This window comes from Molossus molossus, unplaced genomic scaffold (genome assembly GCF_014108415.1).
Source record: "Molossus molossus isolate mMolMol1 unplaced genomic scaffold, mMolMol1.p scaffold_m16_p_12, whole genome shotgun sequence".
In the NCBI taxonomy this organism is placed as follows: Eukaryota; Metazoa; Chordata; class Mammalia; order Chiroptera; family Molossidae; genus Molossus; species Molossus molossus.
In genome coordinates, this window is record NW_023425347.1 from 84300481 (window position 1) to 84319525 (window position 19045).

At 47.5% G+C, this 19045-nt stretch overlaps 1 protein-coding gene across 6 annotated transcripts in view; it reads left to right on the forward strand.

Moving 5' to 3' along the window:
* MECR (mitochondrial trans-2-enoyl-CoA reductase) overlaps positions 1-19045 on the forward strand; it is a 37580-nt gene that overhangs the window by 3662 nt on the left and 14873 nt on the right. For all 6 annotated transcript variants that reach the window (XM_036256309.1, XM_036256310.1, XM_036256308.1 and 3 more), the window contains exons 2-3: positions 11314-11411; positions 11852-11983. In XM_036256309.1, coding sequence (XP_036112202.1) covers positions 11314-11411; positions 11852-11983 — 230 coding nt within the window. The remainder of the gene's footprint in view (positions 1-11313; positions 11412-11851; positions 11984-19045) is intronic.

The window sequence follows — 19045 nt, forward strand, 5'->3', positions numbered from 1 at the left end:
TTTCTCTCTCTAAAATCAATTTTTAAAAAATATTCTTGAGTGAAGATTAAAATAAAAAGATGAAGAACCCTGGCTGGTTTGACTCAGCAGTTAGAGCGTCGTCCCACGGACCAGAGAGGCCCGGGTTCAGTTCCCGCTGAGGGCACGTACCTCAGTTGCAGTTTGTCCCCGGCCCTAGTTGGGGTTGTGTGGGTGGCAGCCACCTGATGTGTCTCTCTCATATCAATGTTTCTCTCTCTTCCTCTCTCCCTCCCACTCTATCTAAAAATAAATGCAAAAAATAATTTTTTTAAAAAAGATGAATGTGCAGGAGAAAATGACAACATGGGAGAATGACAAACATTCTAGAAATATCAGCGTTCCCATGGCCATTACCCCTTGTGCAGCGTTCTGGGTTCTCGATCACAGTGATTTTCAACTGGTGTGCTGCGGCAGGCACACTGGTGTTCCACAAGAATTTTTAAAACAGGCAATACCTTACTGTTTAGTCAGGGACACTGACATCTTTTCCCTTAGATTATCGAATTTTAAAAAATGGCAAAAGCTGCCCTGGCTGGTTATGCTCAGTGGTTAGAGCATCGGCCTGTAGACCAAAGGGTCATGGGTTTGATTCCTGGTCAAGGGCGCGTACCTGGGTTGCAGGTTCGCTTCCCAGCCCCAGTTGGGTTGTGCGGAAGACAACCAATCAATGTGTCTCTCTTACATTGATGTCTCTCTCTCTCTCTCTCTCTCCTTCCTTCCCTCCCTTGCCAATACAACAATAGCCGTCTGCTATGAATGAATCAAAATTATACCTATATTTTTGTCAAATCGTGAAAAATATGTATTTTTGTAGTGCTGCAGAATTTTAGTAATTAATTTATGTGCCATGAGATGACAAAGGTTGAAAATTGCTGCTCTATAAGATAGTTCCCGGATACTCTGATGTCCTCTTTCCTTTTGTTCCTGCAAATCCACTTTCAGAATTTTTCATTCTCTGGGTTTCGTGGTGAAAGCTGTTCTCATTCATTCTATACCTACTGTGTGGCAGGCATTGGGCCAAGTTCTCTAGATATGGAATTTAAAACTCACGATACCCCAGTTTGGTCACTGTTAGCCCCATTTTACAGATAAGGTAACTGAGGCTCAAGAAACTTGAGCCCTGACCAGTGTGGCTCAGTTGGTTAAGCATTGTCCTGTGCACAAAAGGTCACTGGATGGATTTCCGGTCAGGATACATGCCCAGGTTTTGGGTTCAGTTCCCAGTCAGAGTGCATATGGGAGACAACCAATTGATGTTTCTCTCTTCCTTCCTCCGTCTCTCTAAAATAAAGCAATGAAAACATATATTTAAAAAAGAACTTGAAAAAAAAAAGAGACCTGGGCAGTTTTGCTCAGCAGTTAGAGTGTCAGCCCTTAGACCATAGGGTCTCGGGTTTGATTCCAGTCAAAGGCACGTACCTGGGTGGCAGCTTTGATCCCTGGGCCCCCAGCTAGAGTCGTTTGGGAGGCAACCAATCCATGTGTCTCTCACACATCAATGTTTATCTTTCCTTTCCTCCTTCCTTTCTACTCTCTCTCAAAAAACTCAATGAAAAAATATCCTTGGGTGACAATTAAAAAAAAAAAAGTCCAATAATAATCCCAAATGTTTTCAGAGAATGAGATGGAAGATAAAATTGGGACTAAGATAGGTCAGAAGAGAGGGTGAGATTATATGTCATTCAGTGATCCCCAAGTCTACTCTTCATAGGAAGATAGCCCTACCCTGGGCAAGATAGTAAGAAGGCTATCCTCTGTCTCCTCCTTGTTCCACATCCTGGTCATCATGGCTTCTCACCTGCCTGCTGTTGGCATAAAATGAAACGAATCTGTGAAACCCTTGGACACATACCCACTCTGTTAGCCAGATGGAATCTGGGGGAGCAGCAGGTGGTGGGCCGCCAGGCTGTGTAGGTACAGGGCAATATTTACTCTTAGGGGATTTCTTCTTTTTACAGTTGATGTCAGTGTTTAAAGCCCAGACACTATGCTGGTGACTTCGTTTTTAAAACAGAATTATAGCCCTGGCCGGTTTGGTTCAGCGGTTAGAGCGTCGGCCTGCAGTCCTGAGAGACCCGGGTTCGGTTCCCGCTAAGGGCGCGTACCTCGGTTACAGTTTGTCCCCGGCTCTGGTCGGTTGTGCGGGTGGCAGCCACTCGATGTGTTCCTTTCACATCGATGTTTCTCTCTCTGTGTTCCTCTCTCTCCCTCCCACTCTACCTGAACAAAAAAAATGGAAAAATGTCCTCGGGTGAGGATAAAAATAAATAAATAAAACAGAATTATAGTACTTTGAAAAAAATTAGCACTTTGGTTTGACATTCTGTTGAAAACGGATTTTGTTGGTTTTGTCTTGTCTCTTGGAGATCTTTTACTGTGATCGTGAATGAAGGAGGAGGGAACAGAACTTGCTGATTAACTTAGTTGGCATTTATTCTTTGAGAGTCTAGTAAGTTGTAGGCACTGAGAATGCGGAGATGAATAATCGGTGGTCTTTGCCCCCCGGGGAACTCACATTCTAGTCCTGGAGAAAAGGTGTAGAAATATTCCAAGCAGAAGATCCTGCATGTGCAAAAGCTCAGAGAGAAGAGAAAACGTGATGTGTCTGATTAACAAATATCTAGTAAGTGCCTACCTGTAATCCATTGAGGGAGGTGTCTGCCGAAACAGGCTTAGAGGGGACGGGCCTGAGCTCCCAGGATTCTGACTCAAGCTGGATTCTTCGTCCTGTGACACGAACATTGCCTTCCCTCTGGACTTCACACTAGGCAGTGGGGTTCAGGGCCAAGCCCTTTCACCCCCCACTTCCTCGTTCTTACCTCTGGGGGTGAAACTTGCCTGGCACACCTCTGAGGAACTGCACAGTAGAAGGGTTCCCCGTGTCCAGAGTGTCTGGGAGGACTGCTGCCACTGAGCGCAACTCCAGGTTACTGTGACGGCCTGGCCCCGGCCCAGCAGCTCCTGCAGCTCTGATACAGACCCAGGCCCTTCCAGCCCCGGCTGGGGTAGGAGGGTCCTCATTTTAGAGAAGGAAAAGCAAAGATGACACAAAGTTAGTTTGTGGCTCAGGATGGGTCACTGGGGACTGGCTGGGGGTCTAGTCCCAACTCTGCCACTCATTATTACAGTGGGGAAATCACTCCAGACTCCATTTCTTTCAGTTATTTTTTGACAAAGGGGTTGACCAGCAGTGGTAAATACAAGCATTCATGCTGTCCCCACACCCCTGCCTTCACAGCTCCCTTCTCTATATACCTCAAAACCTACGTACCTCTTTGCCCCATTCTCCCCAAACAGCACCTTTTCCTGCCAAAACAAGATGAGGCCTTAGCATTCTTTTCAACATAGTTCTGCAGCCATGGAAATTGTTATAAGACATGATCCAACTATTCATTGTCCAGCTCCCACAATTCTGTGAAATTGAAGCAGGCAGTGGACTGCCCACTTGCCGGTGGTTGCTCTAGAGATCTCCAGGGAGCGGTGCTATGGCTAGAAACCTGGGGTCCTGGCCACAAGATTTCACCAGAGGCCAGTTACATAGTGAGCAGCCTGCCAAGCGGGGGCTCCACAGTCATCTCTGTACCTGTCAAAGAGACGAAAGTGGAAAGTCGCTGCGGGCAGTGATTCATGCCTCCTGCTGTGACCCAGTCTTGCTTTCTGGAGCGACAAGGAGAGTTGGGCCTTAGCACACTAAGTAACAGAGACTCTGCAGCTCCCTTCAAGCAAGTGTCCTGATGTCAGCAGACGTAGATTATTATGGGGCTTGCAAGCTCTCTGGTAATCTTAGTTGAGGGAAAGTAGGGGATTGAGAAGGAAAGAAGAGGGTTTCTTTGCCAGCTGTTGGTAGAAATTTAGCCCTAAATCTCTGATTCCCTTCCATTCAAAATGCTTGTGCTGGAAGTCCTGGATGGTAGGAGGGCAAGCTGACTTTGAGACAGGGAAGCCAGGAGAGACGCGGGGAGACAGGCAGGTGCCCCTCGCACCAAGAGACGCGGAGCAAGTGAGCTTTGCTCAGGGAAAGGCGCTTTTCCTGAGGGCTGAGGACTCCTTTAGAACCTTCCAGCTGAGGCTGCCAACATTGCTGCTGGGGGGTGAGCTGTTAAAAGCTGTGCACTGGCCCTGGCCAGTTTGGCTCAGCGGTTAGAGCGTTGGCCTGCGGTCTGGAGAGACCCGGGTTCGGTTCCCGCTACGGGCATGTACCTCGGTTGCAGTTTGTCCCCGGCCCTGGTTGGTCGTGTGGGTGGCAGCCACTCGATGTGTCCCTTTCACATCGATGTTTCTCTCTCTCTCTGTTCCTCTCTCTCCCTCCCACTCTACCTGAACAAAAAAATGGAAAAATGTCCTCGGGTGAGGAAAAAAAAACAAAAACAAAAAAAAAGCTGTGCACTGAAGAACCTCATTCCTCCACCATCTCCCAATTGTACTTTGCTTATTAATTATTAATCAAATCTCAGTGTACCCAGCACACCAAGCACTTCACCAAGTCACAGAAGGAGGCTTGTTTGTGACCATGGGGGTTGCAGACAGACTGGGAAGAACCACGTGAGGTCCCCACACCCACTGTGCGTTGTGATGGGGGACACACTCTTGGCTCTCTGTACTGAGGAGGTGAGAAAGTCCCTGTGTTCTGTGACTCTCCCCCTACCTGTTCTTTCTGCTCAAAATCTTATGGAGCAGTTTGAGGTGGCCGAGGGGCAAGATAAGAACAAATGGTTGCTAATTAAATGCAGGAGGCGGTAAAGATATCTTAGCGGCGCTGGCTGTGCCCGCCTTACGCAGCAGATAGAACTGAGCCAGTCCCCAGAGCACTGGCCTCTTTTTCCCTCTCAAAGGCTCTTTCTTCTGCCTGCTTTTGTCTCCCCTGTAGTTCATATGGCGTCACAGGTGTACAGCCGAGGCCTCAAAGGAGCCTTTGTGACCTTATCCAGCCTGGGATCTGTTGAGGGGAGACAGTGACATCCCTCTAAGTTGCATGGCGCCATTCCACTCACAGGGGAATGCCCTGAACGTCCAGGGAAGTGAGTTGAGATCTAGCCAGGCTGTGTTTGGGTGCTTCATTTGTACTCCATAACACAGCCACCAGTTCCTTTGGTGAGTTAACAAAAAAAACACAAGAAATTACTATCATTACACCAGAGGTCCAACTCCTGGAATTCAGACTCGCCCCGTTTTCCTTCCTGTCTCAGCAGAATGGTATCCTTGACGACACTGTTAGAACTCTGCAGGAACAGCAGTGTCTGTGGTATTGATGGCATTCCATGGGGCAGGCTAGGGCTGGTCTCCCTGGTGAGACGCAGCTGGACTAACACCTTCCCCCAGGCGAAGCAGCATGTGTCGGGCCTGTCTGCCGCCCTCACCCACCTGTGTTTGCTGTTTCAACTCAACATCTCCCAGATCTTTGTCCCCATCACACTCTCCTTCCCTCCCGCTTCTTTGAATTTCACCTGGCAGAGCAGCGAGGCTGCCCAGAGGACAAAGAAGACAATGGGGAGCAGGTTGTACCCAGAACAGCACTTCTCAGACTGCTGTCTGGGGGCAGTTACGTGGTGTGCTGTGAAAATAGTGTTCCCCGCTGAGTTAACTCTGAAAGCTCTGATTGCGCAAAGCTACATGGGTTCTTTACTGGAGGACTTCTCAGAGCCTTTTTGACTCTAGTGTGGAGTCTGAACCCTATAAAGGGGGTTTAGTAGGCAGCATTTCCCAAACATATTGGACCCCAGGGAATACCTAATGTCCCTCAGGACGAGAATTCCACAAACACAGCAGAGGGATGCTGGCCTAGCGTTCCACGTTCTGAGCTTTGGAATCAAGCTTGAGATCGAGTCTTGCCACTTGCTAACAATTTAACCTTGGGCAAGTTACTTAACTTCTCTGAGCTTCAGTTTCCTGTATATAAATTAGGTTAGTAACATCCTCCACATAGGTGTTTTGAGGATTAAACAGCATCGGGTATATAAAATGTTAAGTACAATGATTAGAGCTTAGTAAACTGTCAACATTAGTTATCATTTAATTGTCCAGCCATCACCCAAAATATGTTTACCTACTGCCCTAGACTCTACACACAGCTCAGCTCTGTGCGTCTCGCCCAGGGCGCCCTCTGCTCCGCGCTGTACTGCTGGCTGCCTGCTTCAAGCTTCCTCCCCACTGCAAACCACTCTTCCTCCTTTCCTCTGTCACCATCCAGTTACCCAGGCCAGCAGCCCAGGAGCTCCTGGTGGGGATGGTCACCACGTGACATCAGTGCCACTTCTTACTTAGAGAATCTGGGTTGCCCGGTCCCTCCCATTCCCATGGCTCCGATCCAGACTGCGCCTGTTGCCTGACTACATCAGGTCAGATTCTTTGCCATTCTCTCTGGCAGGAAGGCCTGCCTGCCTTTCTCAGTCCACCCAGTAAACTCCTGTTTATCCTTCAAGCCCCAGCTAGGGTACCACTTCATCCAAATGCCCGTTTCTCACCTCTGTTAAACTTCAGTCGGCTTCAGCACCACCAGCCTGCCCCTGAGATGACACTTCTCCCACGTGTGAGTCCTCACACCACAAGCTCCTGGGCAGATTTTACTTTTTCATCTTTAAACCCCTGGGCACCATACCTGACAGGCCTGTCAATAAATATCTGTTGAATTAAATTTACTTGAGTTTTCCAAAAAATTTGTCTTCTTTTCAGTGATTCAATGATTCTTTACAGAGGTATAACCAGCTAACTGTTTCAAAGGCTTCTTTGGGCCCTGGCTAGCATGGCCCCATGGTTAGAGCATTGGCCCATGCACCAGAGGGTCTCAAGTTCAATTCCGGTCAAGGGGACATACCTGGGATGTACGTTCAATCCCTGGCCCTGGTTGGGGTCAATCGGGAGGCAACCAATCAATGTGTCTCTCTTACATCAGTGTTTTTCTCTCTACCTCCCCTGTCTCTCTTTCTCCTCCCCCCTACAACTCTCTCTAAAAATCAATGGAAAAAATATCCTCTAGTGAGGATTAACAACAAAAAAAAAAGGTTTCCTTGGACTAATAACAGTTGCCATGTCTTCACTGTCTATTGTATATCAGACACTCTAACAAATGTTTTATGTGCGTTAACTCATTTACTCCTTTGAACGAGGTTCTAGTGTGCTGCACATTTCACAGACAAGTATTTTGAGGGTTATGTAGCTGGTAACTGACCAAGGCAGCATTCAAACCCGGGCTGTGTATTTTGATCCAATTCCATCCTCTACTGTTCATCTGTGAACTGAAATCTACCTGTATTCTCATCTTGACCATGGTCGTCTAGATTTTTAAGAAGTGCAATTTTATTGAAAATCCAAGCTAAACCTTCCTGTGAGGAAATGAGCCATGGGCGTTTGCTTAGACCTGACTCTTAAGGATCATCTCCATTGTTTATTTGCACCCATCCTTCAGGTGTGTTTTCCTAAACATCCCAAAACCAGGAAGAGCAAATACAAGCCTCAATAACTGAGTCCGTGTGGTTCGAACATCTCCCCTGGTTCCCTGAATGCCTGGCATTTTTATGCCACATTTTCTCCCTAGGGAAGAAACTTGGATCATTCCTTTAGGAAGCACTGGGCACCTTTTTGGTCATAGGCACTGTGCTAAGACGGGAGGTTCTCTGCCTTTCGTGAGCTCACAGTCTAATAGGCAGACCACACACATGCACGTTCTGACTATAAAACTAGGTCAGTAAAAAGAGCACTGACCTGCGTCTGAAAGACCTGGATCCAATTCCAAGTTCATACCTGCAACTCCAAAATCCAAAAACCTCTGAAAACTGACCCTTGTGCTTTGTTTGTTTGTGTTTTTTCATAACTCTTTTGGAAGCAAAACCTGATCTCTAACATGAAGTTTTGTTTTGTTGTTAATCTTCACCTGAGCATATTTTTTCATTGATTTTAGATTGAGTGGGAGGGAGGGAGAGAGAAACATCAATGTGAGAGAGACACATAGATTGGTTGCCTCCCACACAACCCCAACCAGGGCCAGGGATTGAACCTGCAACTCAGGTATGTGCTCTTGACTGGAAATCAAACCTGAGACTCTTTGGTCCACAGGCCGCCACACTAACCACTGAGCAAAACTGCACAGCGCTAACATGAACTTTTTATATGGTCATTATTCATTTCACTTTAGTGTGAAGAGTCATACATTTTGCTGCAAAACGATGTGTCTAATCACAGAATGCTGCCCCAGCCCCCACATGGGGTGTAGATAATACATGGCTCAGAACTCTGAAGTACGTACATCTCACCTCAAGAATTTTGGAAAAGGGATTTGATTATACCTTGTGATCAATTTTTAAAAATGTATGAAAAGACTTAGTAAACTAACAAACAATGAACTCAGGTGAGATGGCCTTATGGTATGATCACTCTGTGAATGGGAGCACTGAGGATGGAGCACGTGATCTTTTTCAGGGCCAAGAAGAGGGTCAAAAGATGTGTTAGAGGGCCCTGGCCAGTTTAGCTCAGTGGTTAGAGCATTGGCCCTCGGAACAAAGAGTCATGGGTTCAATTCTCAGTCAAGGGCATGTACCTCAGTTGCAGGTTCAATCTAGTCGGGGTTGTTTGTTTCTCCCTCCCTCCCACTCTCTCTAAAAAAACAATGGAAAAATATCCTTGGGTGAGGATTTGAAAAAACAAAGATGTCTTAGGGAAAGTAAAATTTGAGTTGGGCCTTAAAGGGTGAATTGAATTTTTCACTTTGTGGAGAAGCTGTGAAAAAGAAATTCTGGGCTGAGGCAAGAGTATATAGAAAATGCAGAAAAAAATGTTTTTAAGTAGCTTGAGTGTATGAACTTTGTCGGTTACAGAAAAATGCTGAGTATCTGTCAAAATGCAAGAGAAAAGCGGTACAGATGATAGAAAGGGGCCGCTAGTCCACAGTCGGTGTGCTCTGGGCAGGGTTTTCCTTTACAATGTAGACTCACATGTGCGTTCACAGAGACGCATCACTGTCTGGCGGATGCCTCCCCGCTTAGCCTGCTGGGAAGCCTGGGGAGCTACTGACCTCTCCGCCTCCCCAGGCCCGTGCAGCAAGGATCAAGCCCCCACACCGCTCCTGGCTGGTGCTCACCCTGCTGCCCTCTACTTGGTCTGGAGTAAGCCACTAACCCTCTGGTTTCTCTAGCATCAGACTACACGGTCACATCAGATCAGCCACTTACTACTTTTGGTAGCCCTGAGCAAGTTACTACCTCTTTTGAGTCTTTGTCCCTCAGGTATAAAATCAGAATAATAGGAGAAAGCTGGCATGGAATGCACTTAGCAGAGTGGACTCACTGGTAAGCACTCAAACAGTAGTTATTATTGTTATCACAAGGACTCCACCCTCCTCCAGCTGTATATAAATACATGCATTCCTTAGTATTTACCTAAAAAGGAAAAAGAAAATCCCTTTCTTTATGCTCTCTGCCCTGGTCATCAACTTCTCCCTACTTAACCACTTTCTGTACACTCTATTTTGGTTTTTATAGCTGTTTCTGAGTCATGGAGAGTGTTGGCCTCCCTTCTTGGGTCATAATCTGGTACAAGGATTCCCAGATTGGGATCTCCAGATCCCCAGGGGTCCTTGAAGCAGTCAGGGGGATTCCCAAACTAATTGCAGAATGCTGATCCAGAGGGAGGTAAACAGAGTGCCGACTTTGAAAGAGAAGCCTTGCTGGGTACCAGTTATCTTACCATGTGTAAGTTCATAATCTCTGGCAGCCTCTCTTTGCTACTTAATAGAATGGAAGTAGTGCCCTGGCCGGGTGGCTCAGATGGTTGGAGCATCGTGCCATACACCAAAAGGTTGTGGGTTCAGTCCTCAGTCCAGGTGTGTACAGGTGTACAGGAGGCAACCAGTTGACGTTTCTCTTTCCCTCTCCCTCTCCGTCTTCCCTCCTCCCTCCCTCTCTCAAGTCAATAGACATATCCTGGGGTGAGGATAATATATACACACACACACACACACACACAGAGAAAGAGAGAGCGAGGAAATAGTATTACTTCCCTCACAGGAGTGTTATATCTGCAATCAGATCATGTATTTAAAGCCCTCCTCACAGGACGTGTAATAAACAGCTGCCACCATTATTGCTATTAGTATAAGACATTTCTTGAAAATCACACTTTTACCCGAGGATGGAGCCTCAGGTATAATTAAAAGGTTGGGTTTCATGGGAAATGGGTAGAGTTACATCAGTTTAGTGCGGTGACATTGTTGCACAATGCTAAGAGCCTCTGGTTGGCAGTTATGTGTGCCCTCAGTGAGTAAAAATGAAGAGGGTTATTGTTTAACAAGTACATTTGGGCAGAGAAAGCATTGCAAACAAAGTCTGACAGGGGTGGAGAAGGAAAAGGAGTCTGGTAATAAAAGTCACAGGGACCTGCTATACACTGATCAGTGCTTTCTGGTTGGAAGGTCTCCTTTTGTGTAAAAAAAAAAAGAACAAAAGTAACAGTGGACGTTGTCACCAGGCCACCCTCAAAAGCTCTTTGGCAGGTTTTACCCATTAACCAAAGTTCCAGTGGTGTCTAGAGCCCACTGTGATCAAAGGAGATTATCGCGGGGACTTGAAATGGGAGATGCTCTTGGAAGTGATGGAGTGCAAACCACCACCACCTCCCGTTTTACACATGGAGACACAGGCCTCCAGCAAGAAGGGAACTTGCCCAGGGTGGTGACATAGCCATCACATGGCAGGGTTTCATACCTACCAGGCTTAGCAATCTGGCCAGCATCCTTTCTGGCCAGGATCCTCATCCAGAAGGAACATCACTCCAGGGGGAGAACCACAGTCACCCAGGGAGTCCTTTCTGACCTGCAAAGACCATCTCTCTACTTCCCTCACCCCCTTCGCTCCCCTATGTGTATTATGAGGGCCAGGGTTTCCCAGTTGTGCCTGTTCCTAAGAACTACTTGGGGTGCCCCTCTCTGGAGATTCTAGTTCAGCAGGTCAGAGCTGGGGCCTGAGAACCTACATTAGTAAGCACACCAGGTGATAAACAAGTTTGGGGAAACACAAGGCTAATCTGGGCCAGTGGAATTTTTAACGATTTTCTGTCCTAGAGTGGACAGTGAGGTTGAGAGGTCACTAGGCATCTCCCCTTTGCAGTTAACGACAGACTTAAGCCATATCCTGTGCTAATTCCTTATAGCACCTTTCTCTTTTCTAACAGAACCCGAATTCCTGGGCACATAATGGCAGCTCAAAAAAATGTTGCTGCCTGACCTACTCTGGGGAGGTGCTTTGAGCAAAAGGCTCCCTGTCTAGCCCGGGTGACATTAACATCTCTCTCTGGCTTTGTGCTTAGACTGAAGAGCCTGGAGCTAGCTGCTGTGGGCGGATCAGACGTCCATGTGAAGATGCTGGCGGCCCCTATCAATCCATCTGACATAAATATGATCCAAGGTAACCTTGGTTTCAGTGGCTTATGTTAATTGGCTTTTGTTGCTTAGCCACCACCTCATTTTCATTCCTCCTCAGGTGTGGGTGTGAAATTCCTATGATTAGCAGCAGCTGTTCTCCAGATGCACCATCTGCAGACTGTGAGCCCCTCTGGCCTCCCCTCCCTGGGTGTGAGGCTTTTCGGAGTTAGGAAGATTGCAGGAGGAGTAAACCAGCCAGGGTGGTGTGCCTGCAGTATGCTGGGCTCATCTCACACATTGTCTTATCCAGTCTTCCTAATAACCAAGAATACAAACGAGTAGTATCCTCCTTTACAGACTAAGGCTCGGAGAAGGCGGGTAGTTAACACAGCTGGTCAAAGGTCGAGCTTAGGCCTGACTCCAAAGTTCATGCTTTCACTGCCCACACCTCGTTGGATGACCCTCTGTGCTCTTCTCCCATAGGAAACTACGGCCTCCTGCCCAAGCTGCCTGCTGTCGGAGGGAATGAAGGCGTCGGACAGGTGGTCGCAGTGGGCAGCAGTGTGACTGCGGTGAAGCCAGGAGACTGGGTGATTCCGGCAACTGCTGGCTTGGGTGAGTTTTCCAGGTATCTGCAGTTGTTCCAGATCCTGTTTCACTCACACTGTAGATATTTCACTCACACTGTAGCTCATTAGTGTAACTAAGCAATGCAGGGTTTAATATTAAGTCCATATAGGAGGAGGGTGGGAGCTGAACAAGGAGCGCAGAAGTCCTGTCTCTTGCTCAGAAGGCGATATACCTGCTCGCCCATCTCCTTGGGCCCATGTTGACTGGAGCTGATTCTCTGAATCCCTAAATCCCTGCTGTAAGGTACAATGAGGAACACAAATAACACAGCCCCTGCCCTCCAGGAGGTTAAGATCTAACTGAAGAACTCTTCAAACCAATAAGCTCATAAAGGGAGTTCATACAAGTTCACAGGAAGCAGAATACACTTCTGGTTCCCTGTGTGCCTGTAGGGGGAGAGACAGCCTTAGGGAGGGTCCAGGGCTTCCTGGACGAGCCTCATTAGAACAGACCTTTGAAAGATCAATTTTGTTAGATGGAGATGAGCCAAACATCACTGCATTTGGAGGAAACAAATGAGCAAAAGCACGAAGGTGAGTTTGGGAAGTGGTGGGAAATCCGTGTAGCCTCAGCAGAGGATGTGCCCGTGGGAGAGGATGGCATAAGTGAGAAAAAGGGCCACAAGGTAGTGGGGCCACATGGGGGAGGCCCTGCAAAGGCCAAGCTAAGAGTTCAGGTCTTCTTTTATTTGTACTAAGGAATTGTTGCTGAGTTATTTAACACTTGATGGTTTTTGAGGCACAAACATTATACAATGGATGGTGACAGCAGCCATAAGAGGGAAGCAGGACAGATGCCATCAGTCCCATGGGACATACGAGGAACTGGAGCTTAAAAACATAAACAGCAAACTGAAGGAGAGCTCACCAGACTCTTGTCTCCTCCGTTGTTCCTGACACCCTCCAGTGTTAGAACTCTATGGGTGATAGCTTCGTCCCAGAGTCAACAAGCACTTGCTCTACAGAAAAAAAAAAAAAAAAAAAAAGTTAATCGGGATGTGGAACTGGGAAGTGCAAGAGATGGAAAGCTTCAGGCACAGCTGAGTCCAGGACCCTTAGCTCCTCTTGTTCTCCTTAGTTCTCAGATGGGATCTCCCCGCACAGTGATACAGTGATAGCAACAAATAGTTATTGCCACTCTCTTTGCACCAGGCACTGTTCTGAGTACTTCACATAATTAACTCAATTATTCCCACATGAGGTAGATACTGTTATTCCCATTTTGCAGATGACACAATAGTAAATGTAAAGGATTAAGCAACTTGCCCAAGGTCATCTAGCCAATAAGTGGTGGAGCTAAGATTCAAACCCACTCTGCTATATACCTTTCATAGATGGCCACCAGCATCCTGAGGTTTCCATCATCCTGAGAACTAACAAATGAGCAACATCCTCCACAATCCATTCAGTGCAACCATATCCATCCCCTAGAAGGGCTCTCACCAACTCTGCCTGGGGCCTTGCCCATCACCAGGGGGACGGAGTTGGGCCACTCCAATTGCTTAGTTGAGTCCCTCACCCACCTCTGTGGTATAGAGGGTGAGCCCTGTCTTTAACATCCCCAGAGGTTAGGAAGGAGTAGTTCAGAAAGAATAAGGTATCTGGCAGGAAAAAAACAGTAAGAGAAGCTCGCGAGAAGCTCTTTGCTGCTCTGCGATCAGGAAAGCTGCCAAGAATGGCTGCACCCTCTCCCTCAGCGCCTGGCAGTGGAAGCCTCGCCGTGGGAGCGAATCAGGGCTGCGAGGATTCGCTGGCTACCGCCTGCGCTTTGGGCCAGCCCTCGAGCCGAGTGAAGAGCACACGACAGACAGTCTCTGCCCGCGAAGTGCTCTTGGCTGGGAACAGAAAGCAACACTTAATGCAGTGCAGTATAATAAGTGCTGTTACACAGGATGGACACAAAGGCAAGAGTCCCCTGCCTCGGGCAGCTTTAGGAAAGGTTTCCCGGAGAAATGATGCTTGAACTCAGGCTGGGAGACTGAGCACAAGTGCAGCCAGGGGGTAGGTGAGGAAGGGCTTTCCAGGCAGTGAGTGCAGCACTTGCAAAGGTCTGGTGATGGGGGAAGGCACGGCGTGCAGAGCTGCAGGTAGCTCAGTTTGGCTGGGTCCGGGGAGGGATGGTGGAGAAGCAAGATGAGGCTGAAGAGGTGGGCTGGAGCCCAGCCATGGAGAGCTCACATCCACGGTCAGAGGGATGAAGAGTTAAGAAGAGGAATGATTTGATCAGATTTGTGCACAGCAGAGAATGCCCAGGAAGGGTAGAGGCAGGAAGCCAGTAAGGAGGTGGCTGAGCATTGCAGGCTTCGGATGATGAGTGTCTGAACAAGACAGTTCCATGGGACTGGAGAAGACGGTGGATTTAAGAGCTAAAGTAATAGGACTTGGTAATTAGATTTAGAGAGGAGAACAAAAGACATCTGCCAGGTGTATGGGTAATTGCATGGGTGGTGGTGGTGGTAGCCAGAACGGGGATTTCTCCCTGGAGAAAAGGTGAGTCTTTTAAACCAGGTGCCAGTCAGAGAGGATGTGAATTTTATAATTATCGGGACTATAATTAGCTCAGTTTATTCAGTAAACATCATGTGAACATCTGTAGTGTGCTGGGCTGGAGCATACAGTAGTGAACAGACATGGTCTTTCTTCCACTGAAGGCTGCAGTTTACTAAGAGTGGCAATCAGTAAGCAGATTAGTCCTCAACTGGCCAAATCGTCATCATTTTTTATGGTACTGAGCTGCCCAGCTGTTGCTATGGCCATAACCAGCTTTTTCCCACATGCAACCCAACTAGTCCCCAGGGAGACGGGGCCAGAAAATGTGTGAACTGACTTTCTCATTGGACACACAGAGAACTCTGCCGAAGCAGCATGTGGCTGGAGAAGGAGCACTGGCCTGGGGATCAGATACAGGTTCTCCTTCGCGTACCCTGTATGACCTTAAGTCACAACTATTTAAAAAAATTTTTTTTTTTTATCCTCACCCAAGGACATTTTTTTCATTTTTTGTTCAGACAGAGTGGGAGGGAGAGAGAGAGAGAGAAACATCGACGTGAAAGGGACACATCGAGCGGCTGCCACCAGCACAACCAACCAGGGCCGGGGACAAACTGCAACCGAGGTACGTGCCCTTAGCGGGAACCGAACCCGGGTCTCTCTGGACCTCAGGCCGATGCTCTAACCACTGAGCCAAACCAGCCAGGGCAGTCACAACTATTTTGAGCCTCAGTTTCTTCATCTCTAAAATGGAGCTAATAGCCACTGCCTTGCATAGCTCAGCTAATTCTTATGCAGTTTATCTGAGGCAATACATGTGGTGATCTTTGCAGACAATAAAATTCTATATGCATTAGATCAGGGGTCAGCATACTTTTTTCTGAAAGGGCCAATTAGTAAATATTTTAGGCTTTGCAAGCCATACCACCTCTGCTCAAGTCTGCCATTTTTTTTTAATCCTCACCCAAGGATATTTTTACATTTATCTTCAGATAGAGCGGGAGGGAGAGAGGGAGGAAGAGAGAGAGAAACATCAATGTGAGAGAGACAAATTGACTGGTTGCCACCTGCATGACCCCAACCAGGACCGGGGAGGAACCGCAACCGAGGCACGTACTACCCTTGGTCAGAATCGAACCCCAGACTCTGGTCCAAGGGCCGACACTCTAACTGCTGAGCAAAACCAGCCTGGGCTCAAGTCTGCCATTTTAAGTAGCCATAAACAATACCAAAAAAGTGAGCAAGGCTACGTTCCAGTAAAACTTTCTTTGCAAAAGCAGGTGGTGAGCAGATTTAGCCCATGGGCCATAGTTTGCTGACCCTGCATCAGATGATGGAGATGGTTAGGGGTCAGTTGCCCATGCATGAGGAATGGCTATCCTCAGAGTTAGGACATGGGGCTTAGGACCAGTCAAGGGAACCAAGGGGTGTTACCTTCTACATACTAGACACAGTGATAGTCTGTACAAACGCCACCGTGTTTAATCTTCACACTACAACATGAGTGTTATTCTCTGCATTTCATAGATCAGGAAAAGTGAAACTCAAAAATAGTGAAGTGAGAATTTGAAATCACACCGCTAGTGGGTGGTGCAGCTGGGTTTCTAAGCAGGTCTCTCCAACCCCAAAGCCTAAGGGTTTCTCCTTGAAATCCCTGAAAGCCCTTAGAAGGAAACATCCACGTGAGAGACGCATCAACTGGGTGCCACCTTCACGACCCCAACCAGGGCCAGGGATGAACCTCAACCGGTTCACCATGAGCGCTGTCCCCATCCCACCCAGCTCCCCTTGAGAAGACGATTAGGGACAGCCAAGCCTCAGAAATCCATTTCAAGGGCTGAATTTCCAGTCATGCCATTAAGGAAAATTAGAAGACACCCTTGATTTCAGGCACAAAAGCCATGCACTACGCGATTGGTGCAGGGTAGAGTATAGTAAAATGCTCACTAAGATGAAAGGGGTGATGATTGTGAAGAGGGTGATGAAGATTTGAAAACCAGCCCTGGGCAGTGTTGCTCAGTGGTTAGAGTGTAAGCCCTCACACCAGAGGGTCTCGGGTTTGATTCCTGGTCAAGGGCACGTACCTCGGCTATAGGTTCAATCCTTGGCCCCAGTCAGGGCACATGTGGGAGACAACCAATCGATGTGCTCTCTCATATTGATGTCTCTGTCTCTCTCTCTCTTTACCTCCCTCCTTTCTTCCCTTCCTTCCACTCTCCAAAAAAATCAATGGAAAAAATATCCTCAGGTAAGGATTAGAAAAAAAAAAGATTTGAAAACCAGGGTGGGTGAAGCCAAGAGAATGCCAAGGCACCTCCTGGATTCCAAAGGAATCCTTCAGTTTTTCAGTCTCTTATTTTCTCAGACACAGATCTACTCTGGAATTAACACAACCTTTAATAGTGTTTCTGCCTTCCGTCCCCAGTTCTTGGTCCCTAAAGCCCACATTGTTTCTCCCCTCCTGCAGCACAGTTAGTAGTCACCCAGGCTGCCCCCTACTCCCCATGCCTGGAACAGGCAGTGCCAGGACACTGTTAGGACCCCAGCCACCAGATAACTAGCGCGCACACTCAAGAGCTTGGGAAATGTAGGCAGAGGCCCTGAGACAGCACAGCCACCAGACTCTGAGCCAACAAGGCTCCAGGTAGTTTCCCTAAGGTGACCTAGCGAGTGCATGGCAGAGCCAGGGCTTGAATCGACGTCTGTCTGACTCCGAGGTCTGTCCTCTTCACCACTGCTTCATACGGAACCCTGCCTGTGTGGGTGCACACCTGTCACGCCTCACCCAGTGCTCGTCAGCCCCGATCACTCATCTTCAACAGATCATTTGAATCCATCCCCCCTGCCAAAGTCTTGTTCTAGGCAACCACTCTCTCATCCAACCCCTGCAAAAGCCTCCTGATCGGGCCTCCCCATTCCACTCTGCCCCTCGCCATCCCACTGTCTTTCCCTCACAGCAACAAGGTGTCCTTAAAGCATAAATCTGATGGCCTCAGAGTTCTCTTAAAGCTCATTAGAAACTTCTCGTTCCCCAAAATAAGAGCCGTTCTCCCTGCCACGACCCTGAGCCCTATGTTTTTCAGACTGCAGGTTGTGACCCACTAGCAAAATCAATCAAGTGAGTTGCAAACAGAATTTTTTTTTACTAAAATCAAACAGAATAAAATAAAGAATAAGACAGTAGGGTAAATATTGTTTTATGAAAAATTTGACTTCTGCCCTAGGCAGTTTTTCTCAGCGGTTAGAGCATCAGCCCACAAACCAAAGGGTCTCGCGTTTGATTCTGATCAAGGGCACGTGCCTGGGTTGCAGGTTTCCGCAGCCCCAACCAGCACCGTGTGGAAGATAACCAATCAACGTGTCTCTCTCAACATTCATGTTTCTCTCTGGACCACAGGTCGACACTCTAACCGCTGAGCCAAACCGGCCAGGGCTCATGTTTCTCTCTCTATATATATATCTCCCTTCCACTCTCTAAAAAATAAAAAATCAATGGGAAAAAAATTTTTTACTTGACTTCCAAGATAGATAGATAGACAGTCAGACAGACAGATGTTCAGATATGCATATGTACTGAGTTACAACATAACTCATGGTTCCCATGGGTCCAGATCTTGAAATTCTATAAAACACTCATTTAGCCCACGACACCTCAGCCACATCTTCACCACCCTTCCCGTCACTGTCCTCCCGTTCCATTCTTGTATCTGTGCTGCCTCAGAGTCTCCTCTGCCTCGGAGGTTCTTGAGTGGCTAAGATCTCTCTCCTTTTGCTCTTAGCCTGTCACCTCCTCAGGGAAGCTGTCCCTCCCTGACTCCCATTTGAAGTCATTCTCTCCACTGTTACTCTATCTCTCTGTAATTTATAACTACTGTAATTGCTCTTTTGTTTCTCACTTGTTCTCCACTAGAATGGGAGCTCCATGAAAGCCTGGCTCATAGTAGGTGTGGGTAGGTATCTGTAGCTGGAAGGGGACAGCCCAGACTAAGCAGGGACTCTGCAGTCACTTCCTCCGTCTCCTGCCCTGTTGAATGAGGAGCTTAAACTCGGTACTCTTAAGGGCCTTCGCAGTACTGACATTTTACACTTCTTTTGTCTAGAACTGGAATGTGGGATGGGGTTCGTGATCAGTTCTTTTCAGTTTAGTGGAGTTTTTCGTCACCCTCATCTCATGTGATATGTGCAGCAGCTCTCCAAGGCCTTTCGGGCGCTTCCTGCTAATGTCACTTATATTTCAGAGTAACCAAAACTCAAGTGACTTAGGGATTTGCCCAACAAAACCAGGTCCCAGACCTAGGCCTTCAACTTCTTTCATGCTTTTTTCCAGAATCCCACCCCAAATCAACCTGCCCTGGGTGAGAAGTAGGAGGACCCAGTAGGAAAATGAGCACTTTTTTTTCTCTTCTTTGTGATAATGACATTACTGTCTTACCCTCAGAGTCCAGTAGTTTGAGATCCTTAGCCACCTGCCGAGTGACATTAGCTAAATCCAATGTGGGGATAACAAAATCTACACCTTGCTTCCTTATCATGAGGACTCAGAGACATTCAAAAGGAC